Source organism: Puma concolor, chromosome E2 (assembly GCF_028749965.1).
Source record: "Puma concolor isolate L17-30 chromosome E2, mPumCon1.1.hap2, whole genome shotgun sequence".
In the NCBI taxonomy this organism is placed as follows: domain Eukaryota; kingdom Metazoa; phylum Chordata; class Mammalia; order Carnivora; family Felidae; genus Puma; species Puma concolor.
This window is the reverse complement of record NC_141681.1, coordinates 56332963-56352199: the sequence shown is the minus strand read 5'-3', so window position 1 is coordinate 56352199 and position 19237 is coordinate 56332963. Positions and strand designations below refer to the sequence as shown.

General features: G+C 47.1%; 1 protein-coding gene across 6 annotated transcripts in view; it reads right to left on the bottom strand.

Moving 5' to 3' along the window:
- ZNF613 (zinc finger protein 613) overlaps nucleotides 1–19237 on the bottom strand; it is a 32949-nt gene that overhangs the window by 13028 nt on the left and 684 nt on the right. For 2 of the 6 annotated variants that reach the window (XM_086688372.1, XM_086688373.1), the window contains exon 2: nucleotides 17251–17375. In XM_086688372.1, the coding sequence (XP_086544498.1) occupies nucleotides 17251–17304 (54 nt within the window). In that variant the 5' untranslated portion in view covers nucleotides 17305–17375. Of the gene's footprint in view, nucleotides 1–2792; nucleotides 3090–7639; nucleotides 7771–17250; nucleotides 18483–19237 lie in introns of those variants that run through there. The other 4 variants (XM_086688375.1, XM_086688374.1, XM_086688376.1 and 1 more) reach the window with 4 other exon arrangements.

Here is a 19237-nt window from a genome sequence, read left to right as displayed (position 1 = left end):
CAGGCTCCAGGCTCTGACCTGTCAGCACAGAGCCCGACACAGGGCTCAAACTCACGAACCACAAGATCATGACCTAAGCCAAAGTCAGACACTTAACTGACTGAGCCACTAAGTCACCCCAGATATTTTTTAAACTATGTTGCTATAGAGGCAAAATACATCCATGTTTAAAGTACGTATAACAAAATACTCAGTAAGCATGCAGTGAAGCATCATTCAACAAATCAGAAGTTTCTGTAATAAGTAGTCATTAAATTCTGCTAAACTAAAAACATTTGCAATATATGTATTTGAAGCACTGGCTGTATATATACATGAAGAAGAATCATACTTTTGCTATATAACTCTGTAATCATTGGAGTTTTTTACCTTTAAAATATATCCAGGCTGTTCTATGGGGTTAATATTTAAAAGGTAATAGAAGGAGGGGCGCCTGGGTGGCGCAGTCAGTTAAGCGTCCGACTTCAGCCAGGTCACGATCTCCCGGTCCGTGAGTTCGAGCCCCGCGTCGGGCTCTGGGCTGATGGCTCAGAGCCTGGAGCCTGTTTCTGATTCTGTGTCTCCCTCTCTCTCTGCCCCTCCCCGGTTCATGCTCTGTCTCTCTCTGTCCCAAAAAAATAAACGTTAAAAAAAAAAAAAAAAAAAAATTAAAAAAAAAAATAAATAAAAAATAAAAGGTAATAGAAGGAGGGGCGCCTGGGTGGCGCAGTCAGTTAAGCGTCCGACTTCAGCCAGGTCACGATCTCACGGTCCGTGAGTTCGAGCCCCGCGTCAGGCTCTGGGCTGATGGCTCAGAGCCTGGAGCCTGTTTCCGATTCTGTGTCTCCCTCTCTCTCTGCCCCTTCCCCGTTCATGCTCTGTCTCTCTCTGTCCCAAAAATAAATAAACGTTGAAAAAAAAATTTTTTTAAAGGTAATAGATGGAGATGGCACCTGGATGGCTCAGTCGCCTCACTCTCGATTTAGGCTCAGGTCATGATCTCACAGTTCGTGGGTTTGAGCCTTGAGTCACAGGGCCTCCTGGGATTCTCTCTCTCCCTCTGCCCCTCCCTCACTCACACACACACTCCCTCTCTCAAAATAAATAAACTTTAAAAATATACTGTATTCCAATGGGGTGCCTGGGTAGCTTAGTCGGTCAACTGTCTGACTTTGGTTCAGGTGTTGATCTCACAGTTCATGATTCAAGCCTCACGTCAGGGTGCTGACAGCTCAGAGCCTGCACCCTGGTTCAGATTCTGTGTTTCCTCTCTCTTCTTCTCTCTTCCTCTCCCCCGCTTCCTCTCTCTCTCTCTCTTTCTCAAAAATAAACTTTAAAAAAATCCTTAAAAATATACTGTATCTCAAAAAACAAATAAAATAGGGGCGCCCAGGGGCACCTGGGTGGCTCAGTCAGTTAAGGGCCCAACTTCAGCTCAGGTCACGATCTCACGGTTCATGGGTTCAAGACCCGCGTCGGACTCTGTGCTGACAGCTCGGAGCCTGGAGCCTGCTTCTGATTCTGTCTCCCTCTCTCTCTGCCCCTTCCCTGCTCATGCTGTCTCTCTCTGTCTTTCAAAAATAAATAAATGTAAAAAAAACCTTTTTTTAAATAGGGGTGCCTGGATGGCTCAGTTGGTTAAGCATCCGACTTCAGCTCAGGTCATGATCTCGTGGTCCATGGGTTCAAGCCCTGCATCAGGCTCTGTGCTGACAGCTCAGAGCCTGGAGTCTGCTTCAGATTGTGTCTCCCTCTGTCTCTGCCCCTCCCCTGCTCATGCTCTGTCTCTCTCTCTCTCAAAAATAAACAAACATTAAAAATATTTAGTAAATAAAATAAAATAGGAGACAGTAGAAATTGGCTTTGAACATGAGCAAGGAGCATGTACTCTTACATTAAGGGGGAGTTTGAAAGCAAACTGCCTGGATCCCAACAACCTTACCCAACAACAGTACCCTCAACTCTCTACTGCCGTATTTGAACTCAAACACCAACCAGTTCAGCCCCCTGTTCATAAGGACTTTTTAAAGTCATGCAGTCCTTCCATTTTCTTAGGTCACCTGGGTTTTATTTTCAGAATAACCCTGATGGCCGCAAGGCTGGATCCATGGGCCTTCTTGTTATGGTCCCAGAAAAAACTGTGTCCACTGAGGTCTCCTGGTCTATTCTCAAAGAGGCCTCTGAGGAACCCTGTTTTGCATTTAGGAGAAAGTTGAAGTTCAAGACACCATATCACGTCTAGGAAGCACCCCTAGACAAAGGTCCGGATGCCTAGGTACCATGAAATATATAGTGACATCCTTGTGGATGTCTGCTTTCTCCTCAGTCATGGTCTATCCTGTGATCATCGTGATTCTCCAGTTGTGATGGCCATCAGAGACATCAGACATAAGCCGACAGCTAACGTAGCCCAAAAGATGCTCCAGTCACACAGGATGTTCCTTTTTTTTTTTTTTTTTTAAATTTTTTTTTTTCAACGTTTATTTATTTTTGGGACAGAGAGAGACAGAGCATGAACGGGGGAGGGGCAGAGAGAGAGGGAGACACAGAATCAGAAGCAGGCTCCAGGCTCCGAGCCATCAGCCCAGAGCCCGACGCGGGGCTCGAACTCACAGACCGCGAGATCGTGACCTGGCTGAAGTCGGTCGCTTAACCGACTGCGCCACCCAGGCGCCCCCACACAGGATGTTCTAACACGAGTTAGTGTGGATCCTAACAACAACATGTTCCTGAGCCTATCTGCCTCGATATTGAAGTTGGAATCTAAATCTATTTCTGCACAAATCCTATTTACAAATGTAAATCCTATTTACCAATGTATACTCTTCCATTTAATTCAGTTGCATTTTAAAGTCCTCCAAAAATCAATCACAGAATGAAGGGAAGAATAAAATAAAGTCACCTGGTCCTTAATCATTTTCTTCTGTTATTGGAAAACAGCCAGTAACGGGGACGCTGTGTCTCTAGTTTCTCCTTGCATTGCCCTAAATTCCTGGTTAGAAATCTTGGTCTCTGGTCAGTGGTGTCCCCACAAATGACCGCACGCAGGTCCTGAGACCCGCTCCTTGCTTCGCTTGATGGATTTTGCTCCCAGAGCTGGGACCTGTGGGCTGAAAAGTAAGTTCACTTTGAGTGCACATTTCCTCTGGGCCCAGATGCTATCACTGCTACTGTCACTCACCTGATTTCAAGGCCATCTGTCCCTTTGTATGGAGCCCCAGAGGCTACTGCACTCTGGAGCAAAGAAACACCAGACTGTGAGTGTGTGGGCACTTTCTTCTAGGAAGTGAAAGTGGGGTCTGCAAAAGGCGCCATGAAAGGAGAGACAACACAGCGTGACGCCCCCAACGGGGGCCTCTCACACAGGTCAGTGTTTGGGAGGAGAAGAAGTAAAAGGTGAGAATTTGGACATCTATTCCTTTAAAATCACATGTGTTAGTGTACCTCCTCAAAAGTCTTCATACATGGCTCAGTTTGAAGACCCAATGTGCTCAGCAAAGCATTATCTAACAAACCATTTTCATTAATTGTTATGTGAAAGAAATAAAGCCAAACCAATGGGAAAAAAAATTAAAGCATATTGGACAAGGCTATTCTTTCTGGCTATATACACATTGAATGAAACTATAAAAACATGCTTTATATAAACCGAGTTCAGGGGCGCCTGGATGGCTCAGTCGATTAAGTGTCCGGCTTCAGTTCAGGTCATGATCTTGCAGTTCATGAGTTCGAGTCCCGCATAGGGCTCTGTGCTGACAGCTCAGAGCCTGGAGTCTGCTTCCAATTCTGTATCTCCCTCTCTCTCTGCCCCACTGCTCCCCACCCCGCTCGCACTCTGTCGCTCAAAGAGAAACATTAAAAAAAATTTTTTTTAATAAAAAATAAAAAAAACAATAAGCCAAGTTCAAGAAAGTCACAGTAGTGCCTGGCTGGCCCAATCAGTGAAGTATGTGACTCGATTTCAGGGTTGTGGGTTCAAGCCCCATAATGGGCACAGAGATTACTTTAAAAAGGTAAAATCTTGGGGCGCCTGGGTGGCTCAGTCAGTTAAGCGTCTGACTTCAGCTCAGGTCATGATCTCATGGTCTGTGAGTTTGAGCCCCACATTAGACTCTCTGTTGCCAGCACAGAGCTCGCTTCAGATCCTCTGTCCCCCTCTCTGCCCTTCCCCTGCTCATGTGCGTGTGCGTGTACTCTCTCAAAACTAAATGAACTTAAAAAAAAGGGTAAAATCTTTAAAAGAAAGAAAGAAAGAGAAAGAAAGCCATTATCTCTGGGGAGGGGAGGGGGTGGATTAGAGGCCATCACTTAAGTTGCATTTGCAGTCAGTGAATTTTTTTAAAAAAGATTTTTATTTGTTTATTTATTTTTAAGTAATCTCTACACCCAACGTGGGGCTCAAACTCACAACCCCAAGATCAAGAGTGGCACACTCCTCCGAATGAGCCAGCCAGGCGCCCCGCAATCAGTTTATTTCTTTAAAAAGTACTAGTGACCAACAAAAAAAAAAAAACAAAACAAATCAGGTACATCCTGAAGGAAAATTCCCACTGAAAGACAATGACAGAGTGGGAAGTTTCAAGGGCCCATAACTCCACAGAAACATCAAAAAAACAAGCAAGAACTGTCAGAATAAAGAACAAAACAAAACCTTTATCGTAACTCTGAAGAACTCTAAACTCATAGGTTTATAGCAGCAGAGTGATCACTCAATCAAGAAAGAGGCAACTTGGGGGGCGCCTGGGTGGCTCAGTCTGTTAAGCGTCTGACTTCAGCTGAGGTCATGATCTCACGGTTCATGGGTTCGAGTCCCGTGTCGGGCTCTGTGCTGACAGCTCAGAGCCTGGAGCCTGCTTCCGATGCTGTGTCTCCCTCTCTCTCTGCCCCTCTCCCTTACTCATGCTCTGTCTCTGTCTCTCAAAAATGAATAAACGTTAAAAATAAAGAAGAAAGAAAGAAAAGCACCAGTGCATACTGGGGAATGTATAAAGCCAAGTACATGCACAGGGCAGGACACCTGCTCAGAAAAAAACCTGAGAAGACCCTAAGCTTTCCCTCTGGCTGATCTCTACACTCAGTGCAAGTGGGAAATGAACGGTAAGGCAGAGTTGTAAACAAAATAGTCTGGCTAAGCACTGAAGGAGCACCCCGGGATACAACACACAACCATGAGGCATACCAAGTGAAACAAGCCAGACACCAAAGGTCACATGTTGTATGATTCCACTTCTATGAAATATCCAGAATAGGTAAATCCACAGAGACAGAGAGCAGATTGGTGGTTGTCACGGTCTGGGGGAACAGGGGAGTATAGAGTGACTGCTTAATTGTTAGAGGATTCCCCTCAGAGTGATAAAAATGCTCTGGAACTAGACAGAAGTGAGGGCACAATGTTATATATGTACTAAAATCCACCGAATTGTTGACTTTAAAATAGTTAACGTTGTTTTGTGAATTTCATTCAATAAAAACAATCCAACACGTCCTAAATATGTTCAGTAAAACAATAAAGTACCTTCTTTAAAGCCAAGAACAAGAAAAGGATGAGCAGTAACACCTCGGTACATTATCTGTACCTATTCTGGAAATGCTACCCAGTTAATTTCATAAAGAATCAAGTAAGAGAAAAAAAGAATCAAATAAGAATAATCAGTATCAGAGAAGAGGAAGGGTATGATTAAAAGTTCCTTCAATGTGATTAAGTAAGGGTCAGAACTTCAGAGATTTGAGCGAACATATACCAAAAATAAGTTTTTCATCTTACATTCTATGAACTAAAAAAAACAATATTTCTCGTATAAAAAAATAAGTTTTTGGTCAGATGGCTGATTATAGGACTTCTGTCTAAAAGTGGATAGCATTCTGGGGGCACCTGAGTGACTCAGTCAGTTAAGCATCTGACTTTGGCTCAGGTCATGATCTTGTGGTTTGTGAGTTCGAGCCCCGCGTCGGACTCTGTGCTGACAATCAGAGCCTGGAGTCTGCTTCACATTCTATGTCTCCCTTTCTCTGTCCCTCCCCTGCTCACACTCTGTCTCTCTCTGTCCAAAATAAATAAACATAAAAAAATTTTAAATAGATAGCATTCCAAAACACACATTTCTTAAAGCAGTGTTACATGACTGACTATTAGGGGAATGGCTTAACACTTCGTATTGAACACTTTCAATAGAGATTTTGCTAGAATCCAAAAAAAATCCACTTTTAGTAAAAGTTGCAAAAGAAATAATGGAACAAGCAGGCCAAGTTGATATAAAAGTATAATTTTAGGTCTGCTAATAGAGAATTAATTGAATGAATAAAAGTATTCACATCCAGTGAAATATTATGCAGCTATGAGAAATGCTAACAATCTATATTTAGTGAAAAGATATATACCTTGAAGTTATGCATAGCATAAGCACATGAAAAGATGCCCAATATCATTCTTCTTCAGAGAAATGAACATCAAAACCACAATTGAGATATAGTAAAAAAAAAAAAAAAAAAAGAAAAAGAAAAAAGAAAATTGCAAGCGTTGATGAATATGTGGAGGAAATGGAACCCTCATAACTGCTCGTGGAAATGGAAAATGGTGCAGCCACTTTGTAAAATAGTCTGGTGGTTCCTCCAACAGTTAAACATATTTACCGTGTGACCCAGCAATTCCACACCAGGTTTATATCCAGAAGTAAAGGCATGTCCACACAAAACTTTGTACACACGGGCGCCTGCGTGGATCAGTCCCCTTAAGCGTCTGACTCTTGATTTCCACGCAGGTCCCGATCTCACAGCCATGAGAAAGAGCCCCACTTCGGCTCTGTGCTAACGGTGTCAAGCCTGCTTGGGATTCTCTCTCCCTCTCCCCTCTCTCTGCCTCTCCCTCGCTCTCTCTCACAATAAATACATAAACTTTAAATATATATATATTTAATATATATATTTAATATATATATATAATTTTACTTGTGTTACAGTGGCATCGAAAAGAAGTGTTTCCAAGCGTGTGTGTATGTGTACGCACAGTAAACTTCCAGAAAGGGCAAAATCCTCATCTTTAGTAGAAACCTTACCACTTTGGTTGTGTTTAATGCTCGATTTCCAACAAAGCTCTCATATCTAGGGGGTCGAGAGGAAGAGATGCGACCCCGAGGAAGAGAGGGAGAGAGGAAGGAAGGCAAACGAGGGCTTGGACTGGAAGGGCTGACAGGGAAGGAAACGTTGGAACCCACCCACCCACCTGCTTCAGCCCTCACAAACCTCTCAAGGGCCGACACACCTGGACTTCCCCCAAACACTCGTCACCCCCCACCCTGGAATAATCCCGAAACCTGTACCAGACACCTGTGTTCGCTAACCGCGCGCCCTCGCTCCTGTCAATGAGCCACAGGGTAAAACCCGAATCCGAAGCGGACACCGCTTTCATGAACAAAACCCACTTCCAAAACTAGTCCTCAGTCGCTGGGCGCTACAGACGGGCACCGAACCCTGACCACAGACTCGGAAACGTGGATCTCGACAGACGTGTAATCACTGACCCTCACAATCCTTCAGGACCGACTCCAGAGGCACTGCACCCACACACACCCGACCACGGGCTCCCACTTCCGTCCTCTCCCCATGGACCCCACAGTCACATCGGTCCTCTCACCCTGTTCCCCAGACGGACCCACACACAGACCTGATTTTCTAGAGACCCCACGACGACCTCCTACTAACTGCACTTCCGCGAATTCTCCTGCCGCGCCCGTGCCCAGCTCCCCGCCAGCGACGGCGGCCGGCGAGGGCCAGCGGCGTTTCTACGGAGCACGGACGCCTGGACTTCCGGCTTTTCCCGGAGTCAATATGTCCGCGCCCATCTGGCCACGGGTGTCCCAGGCGGCCATCCTTCTGTACTTGACGTACAGAAGGCGAAGTAGTCCTATTGGCGAGTCGCCAGGAAAGGCTCGGCACAGTGAGCACCTACGGAAAACACTCCCATTTCTCGCACCTTAAATCTTGCGCTGCAAACCGCACGGATATTCAGAAGCTCGAGTTTACACAAGACAAACATGGGGTAATAAGCTATGTCCAACTCAGCGGGCTCGCGAGAAAAGTAAATGACTTTGCGCAAAGAAAGATTGCCGAAAGACACAAGGCGCAGTCTTCTTCGAAGTTGGGTGTCTCTACAAAGGTAAAACACCTGTCAATGGAGGATAAAGGGCAAACATAAAGGGTAAATACCCCAGGAACGCTGATGACTGGATAGAGAGGGCAAGAGGAAGATTTGGAGAATCTTCAGTATCTTCTCCAGTATCTTGGAGAAGCACTCACAATATAGGGAGAGTGATAACGCCATCCAAGGAAGTAAAGAACAGCGACTGGAAGAAACCAAGCTTCCTTTGGGGAGGTGGAGGGAGACACCGCAGCAGGATTCTCACACAGAGAGATGGGACACATAGGCTTTTCAGTCCAATACGCAACTTTATTTGTCGTGCCTGCACAGGCTCAGTGGGTTCATATCCAAAAAACTGAGCCTCAGGCACAGAGGAGTGTAGCTTTTATGCAATTTATACTTCTTTGTCTCCCATGTATGGTGACATACAGTCTGACCGGACATAGTCCAAGTTACAGAGTAATGTCAGAGCTACGCATATGCCTATAGGAGTTGATTGGGCCACGTTACCTTCCTTTGTTCTGAGGAGGCCTCCACCACATTCCTTAGGGAGGGACTCTACCACATTTCCTCCTTTGATGCTGGAACCCCCTTCCTTTGGGTCAAAGAGCATCACCTTGGTTTAGAGGTATGTATTTCCATAACATCATCACATGCATGGCCATTTCTTTTTGACCATTGCCTCAATGAGGCTGGAGACAGACGGTATAACCAGGGGAGCTAGGCAAGGTAGGATTAAGCAAGTTCCCAAAATCAAGAGAATAATATCTGTGAGGGTTTTGAATCCTCCAAGAGTTGAAAACCAATCTCCAAATAACTCCCCGGGGTCCCAACCTTTCCAGATCTGGATGGGACATGAGCAATCTTTCTCCTTCGATCTGTGATCTCCTCTATGACTTTTCCTTCACCATCTATCTGTAGGCAGCAGTTGTTCAGGTTAAGCTTTCCACAAAGTCCTCCTTCAGAAGCAAGCAGGTAATCTAAGGCCAAGCGATTTTGATAGATGGTATTGCACATTTTGGTTCTCAGTTTAGCTAGTAACTTAAGAGCCCTGGCAGTTTCATTGGTTATAATTTCTACAACTGCTTACAGTCTGATTAGTCTGTTTAGCATGTAAATGGGAGTGCGGTAACCCCAGGTCCCATCCTCTGCCCAGGTGACAGGACCATAATATTGGATTATATGCCAGGGAGGCCATTCACCACCTTTCCAATTGCCAATTTGTAGGGCACATCATTTCCTTTGAGTCTCTCTGTCCCCATACACTTGGACTCCCAAACATTCCCCTCTGGCAAGTGGGAGCAGGAAGAGAGGATGGATGAATAGTTTCCAGCACACGTAACCCTGACCAGCCTGAGGGAAGTGCTGTATAGGCTGTCCTTCCACATATCCAGTATAATCCACCTGGGCCCCCCATTTGATGGCTGTGTCAACATTGTCCCAGGCCTCTCAGAGATGAGAGAAGTTAGACAAGGGGTGGGGATCTGGTTCAAGGTGATCTGGGGACCCCCACCATTGGGTTTCCCAGGTGGTTGAGTTATAAAATCTTTGGCCTAGGCATGTTATGTTTCCAACAGAAATGGTGAACTTTCTTCCCCACTGGGCAAGGCAATTTTTCCCAATAATTGAGTTTTTGAGGAGCCTAGCCCCATTACTAGGACTGGGGTATTCTGTTCCATTATAAGCTTCACAGGGATCTAATTCTATAGCCTCCCATGGCCATTGATCCCCCATGTTGGTTCCCCTGCATACATAGCAAGAAGAGATCTTTAGAGTTTGGGCTATGTCTCTCCAAGGGCTAGAAACAAGTTTCTTACTGTGACTGAAGTGGGAGGGGGGCTACTTCTTATTTCTTCATAGAAGGGGTGGAAGACTTGATGGAACATGGTTGGATGGGCGGTAATGACTCTCTTGAAATATAGCACAGTCCCTGGGTCTCTGCCTCACCCATGGATCCAGATGCCAATTCAGGTGCCCCATTGCCATTTGGAATCTCCTGGGTTAATAATGGTAAAATTAACAGGGTTACAGGCCTTCGATCGACAATCTGATGTAGTAGCCCCTTCTGAAGGAGCACTGTCGTGCCTTCTTTTTTCCAAGTAGCCCATGAAACACAGCTCCAGCTGGGGCATAAAAACTCAGGTGTATAGGCACATAAACCGCTTTCCTCACACACGTATTTGTCATTGAGTCAGTATTCCGGCTCCCAATCTAAGCCTCTGCATGGTATATCAAGAGTCTGTGGGCCCTCTATGACAAGTGCCCGCTTTTTTCATATGACAGATGCCCCTGGGCCAATACTTATAACCACACAGACGTCAAACAGCATTGACACAGGTCGCTTTGGGTTAGTAATTTATGTCTGGCTGACAAGCCCCCCCCCCCCCAGCCCCACCCTTGGTAGGATTGGACTTCTAACCAATCTTCACTGGGGGAGTATTGTGGGCCAAAGCAAGTGTATTGACTCTCCCGTTGGCAGATAGAATAGGTGGTCTTATTGTGTCTGCAGGGCCCCAGGACCCTTCCCTGGCATGAGAAGTGGGTATGGTACAGTAAGGTCCAAGTGACTCCCTGGCCTGACCTGGTTATGTGAATACATGGGTCACGTGATGAAGAATCTAGGTCTACAGAAGAGGTCCAGATTAGAAGCAACCAATGACAACAAACTATCCTATCCACAAAAGGAAGGCGAATGCTAACAGAAACCTCTCACCACACTCCCCGCTGGCCGGGGCGGCCTCTGCCAATCCTATGGCAAAAAGTAGAGCAAGAATCACAATAACAGTGAGAGATGAAAGGTGACAGTGCATCAGAGTAAGGAAACAGATACAGAAAATAAGGACAGTCTATTTGTTCCACCGGACCGTCGACTCCTCAAGCTTCTGCCATGCATGGATCAGTCAGCTTCCGGAGTGACTAAAGCAGGGCTGCAGTCTCCCGGAGCCTCTGGAGTTGCAGATTGCTTCTTCCGTATGGTCAGCTTGCATGGCATTGATGGATCAGGAATGTACTCCCAGTTTGGAGATGCCAGCTTCACTCTGCTGTGGTGAATCCAAGGGACCCACCTCGGCCACCTTTACTGCAGGAGGGGCAGACAAAATGACAGTGACCGGGTCCCTCTAGAGGGGTTTTAGGGACTGGACATTCCACTCCTTCACCCATATAGCATCTCCTGGTTTAAAGGGGTGAGTGTCTCTGTGGTCAGACTCACAGGTAATTGCTCCCTAACCCAGTGGTGGAAGATGGTTAGGGTAGAGCCAAGGGCCTACATCTGTTGTCTTAGGATTAGATTCCCTGTCTCATTTAGATCCCTCCTTATGCCCTTGAAAATACAGGGAAGGCACACATAATGGATTTCATAAGGGGAGAACCCCATCTGCTTAGTGGGGCTACACCTTTTTTTAAAAAGTTTTTTTTTTTTAATTTTTAATGTTTATTTATATTTGAGAAAGAGCAGAGAGAGATGGTCACAGAATCCGAAGCAGGCTCCAGGATCTGAGCTGTCAGCACAGAGCCCGACGTGGGGTTCGAATCCATGAAACATGAGATCATGACAGAGCTGAAGTAGGACGCTTAACCTACTGAGCCACCCAGGGACCCCTACGCCTTGATTCTTAACAAGGCAATTTGCAACACCTTGTCCCAGTATAGGTGGGTTTCCTGACATAGTTTACTTACTTGCAGCTTCAGGGTTCAGGTCATTTGTTCCACCTCCCCGGAGCTCTGGGGTCGGTATGTTGTGTGTAACTTCCAGGTGATCTTTAACCCCTTTGCCACCAGATGCACCACCTTGGCCACGAATGCTGGCCCGTGATCTGATCCCATAGTGATAAGGATCCCAAATGGAGGAATGATTTCTTTTAGAAGTTGGGCCACTTCATGTGCCTTTTCTATGTGAGTAGGGAAGGCTTCCACCCAGCCAGAGAAGGTGCACACCAAGACCAACAGATATTTACAGACTTGGACCTGGGGAAGCTCAGTGAAGTCCACCGTCATATATTCTTTTTTTTTTTTTTTATTTTCTTTTAATGCTTATTTTTTGAGAGAGAGAGAGAGAAAGAAAGAGAGCTTGAGCAGGGAAGGAGCAGAGAGAGAGGGAGACACAGAATCTGAAGCAGGCTCCAGGATCCAAGCTGTCAGCAAAGAGCCCGATGCAGGGCTCAAACCCAAGACCTGAGCCAAAGTCAGATGCTTAACTGACTGAGCCATCCAGGTGCCCCCACCATGATATTTTCAAATGGGGCTCCCCCAAAACTGTACCCCAAGGGCAGCCTTGGGTCCCTGACATGGGTTATGCTGGGCACACATTTCACATTGCTTGCCTACTGCTCAGGCTATGCTAGAGAGTAAAGGGATGTAGAAATGTAGGCTCAAAGTAGTCTCAAGAGCTGTCTGGCCAATATGGGTTTCCTGATGGAACTGCTTGACAAGAGCAAGGGCCAGGGCCTTAGGAATCGCTACTCGGCTGTCTTCGAATTTCCACCATCCACCTAGGAGGTAGCTTCCATTTTCAGTCTTAAACCAGGTACTATCATGTTGTGAGTAATTAGGGTCCCACTCTGCCCAGTGGACTAGCGAACAGTGTGGTGGTTAAAGCCGCTGATTCCGCTGTTCCTTTGGAGGCTGCAAGCTTTGTCTCTTGGTCTGCCTTACAGTTTCCCCGTGCAGCCGTGGTGTCTCCCCTTTGATGTCCCCAACAATGCCTGACTGCCACTCTTTTAGGGGCTCACACAGCGTCTAAGAGTTCAAGGATTTCCTTACCATACTTTGTGTATTTTCCTCGTGAGTTTATTAGACCCTTCTTTTTATATAAAGCCCCATGTACGTGGAGGGTGGTGAAGGCATACTTACAGTCTGTGTATATATTAACACGTATCCCTGCCACCAGTTGGAGGACTCTGGTTAGTGCGATGAACTCTGCCTTCTGTGCCGAAGTCCCCTTTGGCAGGGGTTTGGCCTCGATACAACTCAGGGTCACCATGGAATACCCTGCAAGGCGTTCTCCCTCTTTCACAAAACTGCTACCATCGGGGAAATACTCAGAGTTGGGGTCCTTGAGGGGCTGGTCCCTCAAGTCTGGTCAGCTGGAGAACACCTCATCCATGACTTCAATGCAGTCACGATCTGGTTGACCTGGCCTGACAGGCAATAGGGTTGCAGGGTTTAGGGGCTGCACTACCTCTAGGTGAATGCATGGGTTCTCACATAGCATTCCCTGATATGTGGCCATCCGGGCGTTGGATAGCCAGTACTGTCCCTTGTACTCCATAAATGTCAATACTGAATGTGGCACTCAGACTGTCAGTTCTTGTCCCATAGTTAACTTGTCAGCCTCAGACACTAAGAGGGCCGTGGCTGCAAGTGCCCGTAGGCAGGGTGGCCAGCCTTGGGCAACAGAGTCAGGTTGCACAGATGTGCCACCGGGAGGTGCCATGACCCCAACATCTGAGTTAGGACTCTCAGCACAATGCCAGTATGTTCATGAACACACAAGAAGAAGGGCTTGGATGTATCTAGGAGCCCCAGACCAGGCATGTTGGCAAGGGCCCACTTGAGCTCTTTAAAGGCCCTTTGCTGTACTTGCTCCTGTAACAGGCATTCCTGCTCTCCCCACTTGTGGCCTCATAAAGGGGTTTTGCCAAGACCGAGAAGTTAGGTATCCAGATTCTACAGAAACCTGCAGCCCCGAGTAACTCCTGAACCTGACGTCGGGTCAACAGGACCGGAATTAAACATATGGCCTATTTTCTCTCCAGGCCGAGTTGGCCCTGCCCCTGGGAGAGGTGAAAGCCAAGGTACTTGACTTTCTTTTGACAGATTTGGGCCTTTTTCTTGAGACTTTATAGCCAGTTTCCCATAGGAGGGTAAGGAGTTCCCGAGTTCCTTCCATGCAATCCTCCCGAGACCTTCCAGCCAACAGTAAATCATCTAATACGGAAGCAGGACACAGCCATGTTGATCCGCTGGGAAGGCTTTTAGGTCTGAGGCTAATGCAGTGCCAAAAATAGTTGGGGAGTTTTTGAACCCCTGAGGCAATCTGGTCCAAGTCAACCAGTCGTTGTCACTATTTTCAGGATTCTTCCACTGGAAGGCAAAGACTGGTTGACTCTGGGAGGCTAGGTGGATGCAGAAGGCATCCTTGAGATCTAGGCATGTGAAGAAGGCAGCTTCTGTGGGGATAAGATCCAAGAGAGTGTATGGGTTTGGGACAACCGGGTGTAGGGTGACAACGGCCTGGTTTACTGACATGGTGATAGCAAGCAGGTCTTGGACTGGCTGATAGTCATCGGTGCCCGGCTCTGGACTGGTATGAGAGGCATGTTCCAAGATGACTGACGGGGTTGGAGGATCCCATATTTTAGAAGTCTCTCCAGGTGCTTCTGTAGCCCTACCTGTGCCTTACGAGGGATGAAATGTTGTTTTTGGTGGATAGGCTCTGCCCCTGGCTACAATTACTGGAGGTATGTTCCAGGCCAGTCCTGGGGGGTTGTCCTCAGCCCACACAAGGGTACTCTGAAGGGCAGCTCAGGTCCCTGTTGTGGTTCCTCCATGAGACTGTAGAGGCGCCATTCTTCCCCTTGAGGAATCCTGACAGTCATAATCTTTGCTTCCGGCTTTCGTAGGGTCCAGAGCAGCTTGTCCATGGGAGTTGAAAGTTATCTGGGCCTGCAGCTTTCCCAACAGGTCCTGGCCCATTAAAGCCACAGGGCAGGAGGGAGGTACAGGAATTCATGGATGACTTCATGGCCGCCTAAACTGCATTACCGAGGCAGCAGGAAGGGACTGCATGTCTGATTCCCTGTGGCCCCTACAACAGTAGCTTGTCTCTGCGAGAGGGGGCCCACTGGTTGCATCACCACCGAGTGTTCTGCTCCAGTATCTACCATGAAGTCAGTGGGTCAGCCCCCCATATTCAATTGGACCATAGGCTCTTGGGGGCCTAACAAAATAGAGCCCAGTCTGTCCTAGTCCTCCTCATAGTCCTCCATGGCAGTTAGCTCCACAAAATCATCTTTGGGGGCCCCATGAGGCCGTGATGCTGGTTGGTACTGGCCCTGGACCACATGGCCCCTTTGTTTCTGCTTGGGGCCCTGCTGAGAATTACCCAGCCGCAGGGGGCACTCATTTTTCCAGTGGCTCTCCTGATGGCAGTGAGCACACTGGTTCCATCCTAACTTTGGTCCTGGGCAAGATAATCCTCCCCGCCTGTCCCCTTTTTGGCCCCGGCTCCGTCCCTATGGGGCACCTTTCCAGGAGTGTTCCGACTGCTCCACCAAGGCAGCAGCTAACAAGTCTGCCTTCTTCTGCACCTTCTGGCATTCTTTCCTCCATGCCACCTGGTCACTAATGACAAACACCTGAGTTGCTACTTCCAGCAACTGACTGGCATTCATGCCAGCAAAACCCTCCAGCTTTTGCAGCTTGGGCCAGATGTCCCATTGGGCCTGACTGACAAAAGCCCATTGACCATACGCTGGGTCACGGGCGCTTCTGGATCAACACGGGTGTAGAGACGAAATGTCTCACATAATGTCTTATAGAACTGGCTTGGGCTCTCCTCGGGTGCCTGGAGTACTTCTGATGTTTTACTCACATTTATGGCCTTTTCACCCCCTTCCTTCATGCCATTTAGAAGGGCTTCTTGAGACTGTTCAGTCCTTGCGAGCCCTCCATCTACACTTGAGTCATTTGGGGTCCTCCCCAGGGAAGTGAGCTTGAGCATAAGCCTGGGTGTCTAGCATCCCAGCTGGGGCATTCTCCTGTAAGCATTTTAGGGCCGCCTGGGTAATTCCACAATGCCCCTCTGTGTCAAAGAGGATCAGGAGGAGTTGGCGGCAGTCCATCCAGGTAGGTTTGTGGGTTTGAATTATGGATTAGTTCAATCATAGCCTGGGCTTCTCCATATGGGAAGGAGTATGGTGCTTCCAATTTAGGAGGTCCGTAGTGGTAAAGGTTGGGTACACAAAAACATGCTGGTCTTCTCGGATCTGGCCTTCCTGATCATAAGAGACAGCTCCCCTAGTTTCCCTTAGTGGCATCTGTAGGGCTCTGGTGTTGCTGCAGGGAGGGACTGTCTCTGCTGGCCTGATCTTCTAGTTGCTTTCCAGGAGGGGTGTATGGGGTTAGGACAAGTGGTCCAGGCAAGCCCATCACATCTGGAGAGGCCGGTGGTGCTGGAGGTGGTGAGGTCTCAGGACTAGAGGCAGGCTCCGGTAGGGTTTCGGCAGCCCAGTGGCTGGAGGCACAGGTGGCAGTGAGGGGGACAGTGGGGCATATCGTGGTGGGGTCTCCTCAAGTTCTCCTGACAGCATGGGTTTTTCAGTTTTGGGCTGGCATTTGAAGAAAGCTGTGACACGAGCCATCGTAACTTTACAGTTCTCCTCAATACAGACTTTTAGCCAAGGTAGCCAGGATAGGACCAGGTCTTGCCAAAAATCAATGTAAGGTAATTGGTTGGGGTGGCCTGGATCCCCCACAACAACCCTGAACACTCGGCCAACTAGTTTCTTATCAATGAGTCCTCAGAGGGCCAGCCCACCTTGAACGATGGCCAATCAATTTCACAGATTGTCTGGAGCTTTCTGGGAGTTAATTTCATACCATAGTCTTCTGAATATCGCTTTTTGAAATTCCTCAACATACACCCTAGGGGAGTCAGTTTATTCTGCTTTCCACCCATTTCCTCCCCCTAACGGACAACTTTCACACACAAGAGAGGAAAAAAGGGGAAGGGAGGGACTAATTTGGACAGGATGCACACTCGCTTTGCCAGTTTCCTGCTGCTCTCCTCTAGGAGATATTGTAGGCGCCTCTTAGCATTGGCGGGTTCAGTATCAAGTCCTGACAGGGATCAGACTCCTGAGGAAGTCTGACACCACCCTAAGCCTTATGAGGTCCCCACGGAACTGCAGCAGGGACTCAACACTTGCTGTGGCCCAATGGTCAGGTAGGAACCTTTCCACTGTCTGTCTCATTCACACACAGTCACATAGGGACTCCAACCCACCGTTCAGCACCCAGCGCCTTGAAATTGCAGTTTTGTCCCTTATGGAACTACTCAGGCAACTCTGGGAGATGATCAGGCTCCCCTTCTGCCTCTTAGGGACAGGTCTACCAAAATGAACCCATGTTCTTACCAGTCTGATGGGCGGCGCTCCCTGAGCTGGTTCCTGGGCCTCACTGGGTTCCATTGTGCATCCTAGCCAAGCGGTCCACTGACGCTAAGCAAGGTCACTTCTCCTGGAGCTCCAAGGTTCGCACCCTGGTGACAAAGGAAGTGGAAACACAGTCTCTGGATCCCAGATGTGAGCCCCCAAGAACACAATTACCGCCCAGTAAAGGTGAGGAGAGCAGTCTCCAGCCAATGTCCAGATGGCAAGTTACATGTGGTAGCAGGCTCCCCATCCTGCTGTGGAGCCAGTGACAAGGACCATTGGTTCTCTGAGAACCAAAGGCCAGAATTTCTGGAAGGAAGGAATAAGGCAACTCCAGGGAGAATAAAAACTTGTGCAAGAAAGGAAAAATAATCATAGTATACTACATGGCTGAGCTATAAGTAGTATTTACATAGTTATCATAAAGTAAACACCAATCTAATCCAACCAAAATTGACATGTAACTTGGGGGTGCCTGGGTGTCTCAGTTGGTTAAGCATCTAACTCTTGATCTCAGCTCAGGTCATGATCTCCGGGTGTGTGAGTTCAAGCCCTGCACTGGACTCTGCACTAATGGTGCTGAGCCTGTTTGGGGTTCTCTCTCTCCTCTCTCTGCCCCTCCCCTGCTTGTGCTCACTCGCTCTCTCCAAATAAATAAATAAGTAAACATGAAAAAAATATATACAACTCGATTGGAAGAATGAGGAAAAGGAAATGCCCATGGCAGAAGACTGTATTTGCGGGAGAGTGTTTTGAAGTGTCCTTCATGATAAATCATGCCCCCAAATAAATCCATTAGAAGTATATCCATCTTACTTAAGATATCAGAAATCTTTAAAAGACTAAAAATCCTTTCAAAACTAACTCCTAAGATTAAGAGAACTGCAAAATAAAACTGAGAACCATATGAGAGCAGCAGTTCCACTCCTAGATATCTACTCAACAATGCTGAAATGGTAGGTCTTCAGGAATATTTACACAAGAATGTTCATAGCACCTTTATTCAAATAGCTCCAAATGAGAAACAATATAGGTGTCTGTAAATATAAGAGAATGCGGGTAGAATTAATAGGTATAAATGCCCCCAATATGATTAAGAAAAAGATAACCAATTTAAAATACTGAGGGAAATGGAAGTAAACAATTTATAAAATAAACTAGAATAAGATTTTAAAAAAATTTTTAATGTTTATTTTTGAGAGAGAGAGAGAGAGAGAGAGAGAGAGAGAGAGAGAGAGGGAATGTGAGTGGGGAGGGTCAGAGAGAGAGGGAGACACAGAATCTGAAGCAGGCTCCAGGCACTGAGCTGTCAGCACAGAGCTGGACACGGGGCTCGAACCCACAAAAGGTGAGATCGTGACCTGAGCCAAAGTTGGACACCCAACCAACTGAGCCATCCAGGCACCCCACCCTTAAAATGGGCACAATTTTAAAAGATTGATGAGGTGCTGAGGAAACAGACATTCTGATACATTTGGCCTCCCCCCCCCCCATATGGGAAGTGAGGGTAATGTTTAGGATCACCATCTATAGCTTTCAGAGTACCAAGATAATCTAATTATTATGCCTGAAATAGTTTTCTGTTCAAAAAATGTGCATACACTTACTAAAAATTAGCTATTAGTTTTAGGATATAGTCCTTCAAGAAGGGAAGCAGCCAGTAAAATGTGTCATTAATAGGACAGTTTTGGACAACAATCTGGAATTATCTACCCAATTAAAATTTTACATTTTCATGGGGCGCCTGGGTGGTGTAGTCGGTTAAGCGTCCGACTTCAGCCAGGTCACGATCTCGCGGTCCGGGAGTTCGAGCCCCGCGTCAGGCTCTGGGCTGATGGCTCAGAGCCTGGAGCCTGTTTCCGATTCTGTGTCTCCCTCTCTCTCTGCCCCTCCCCCGTTCATGCTCTGTCTCTCTCTGTCCCAAAAATAAAAATAAACCCTGAAAAAAAAATTTTTTTTAATTTTACAT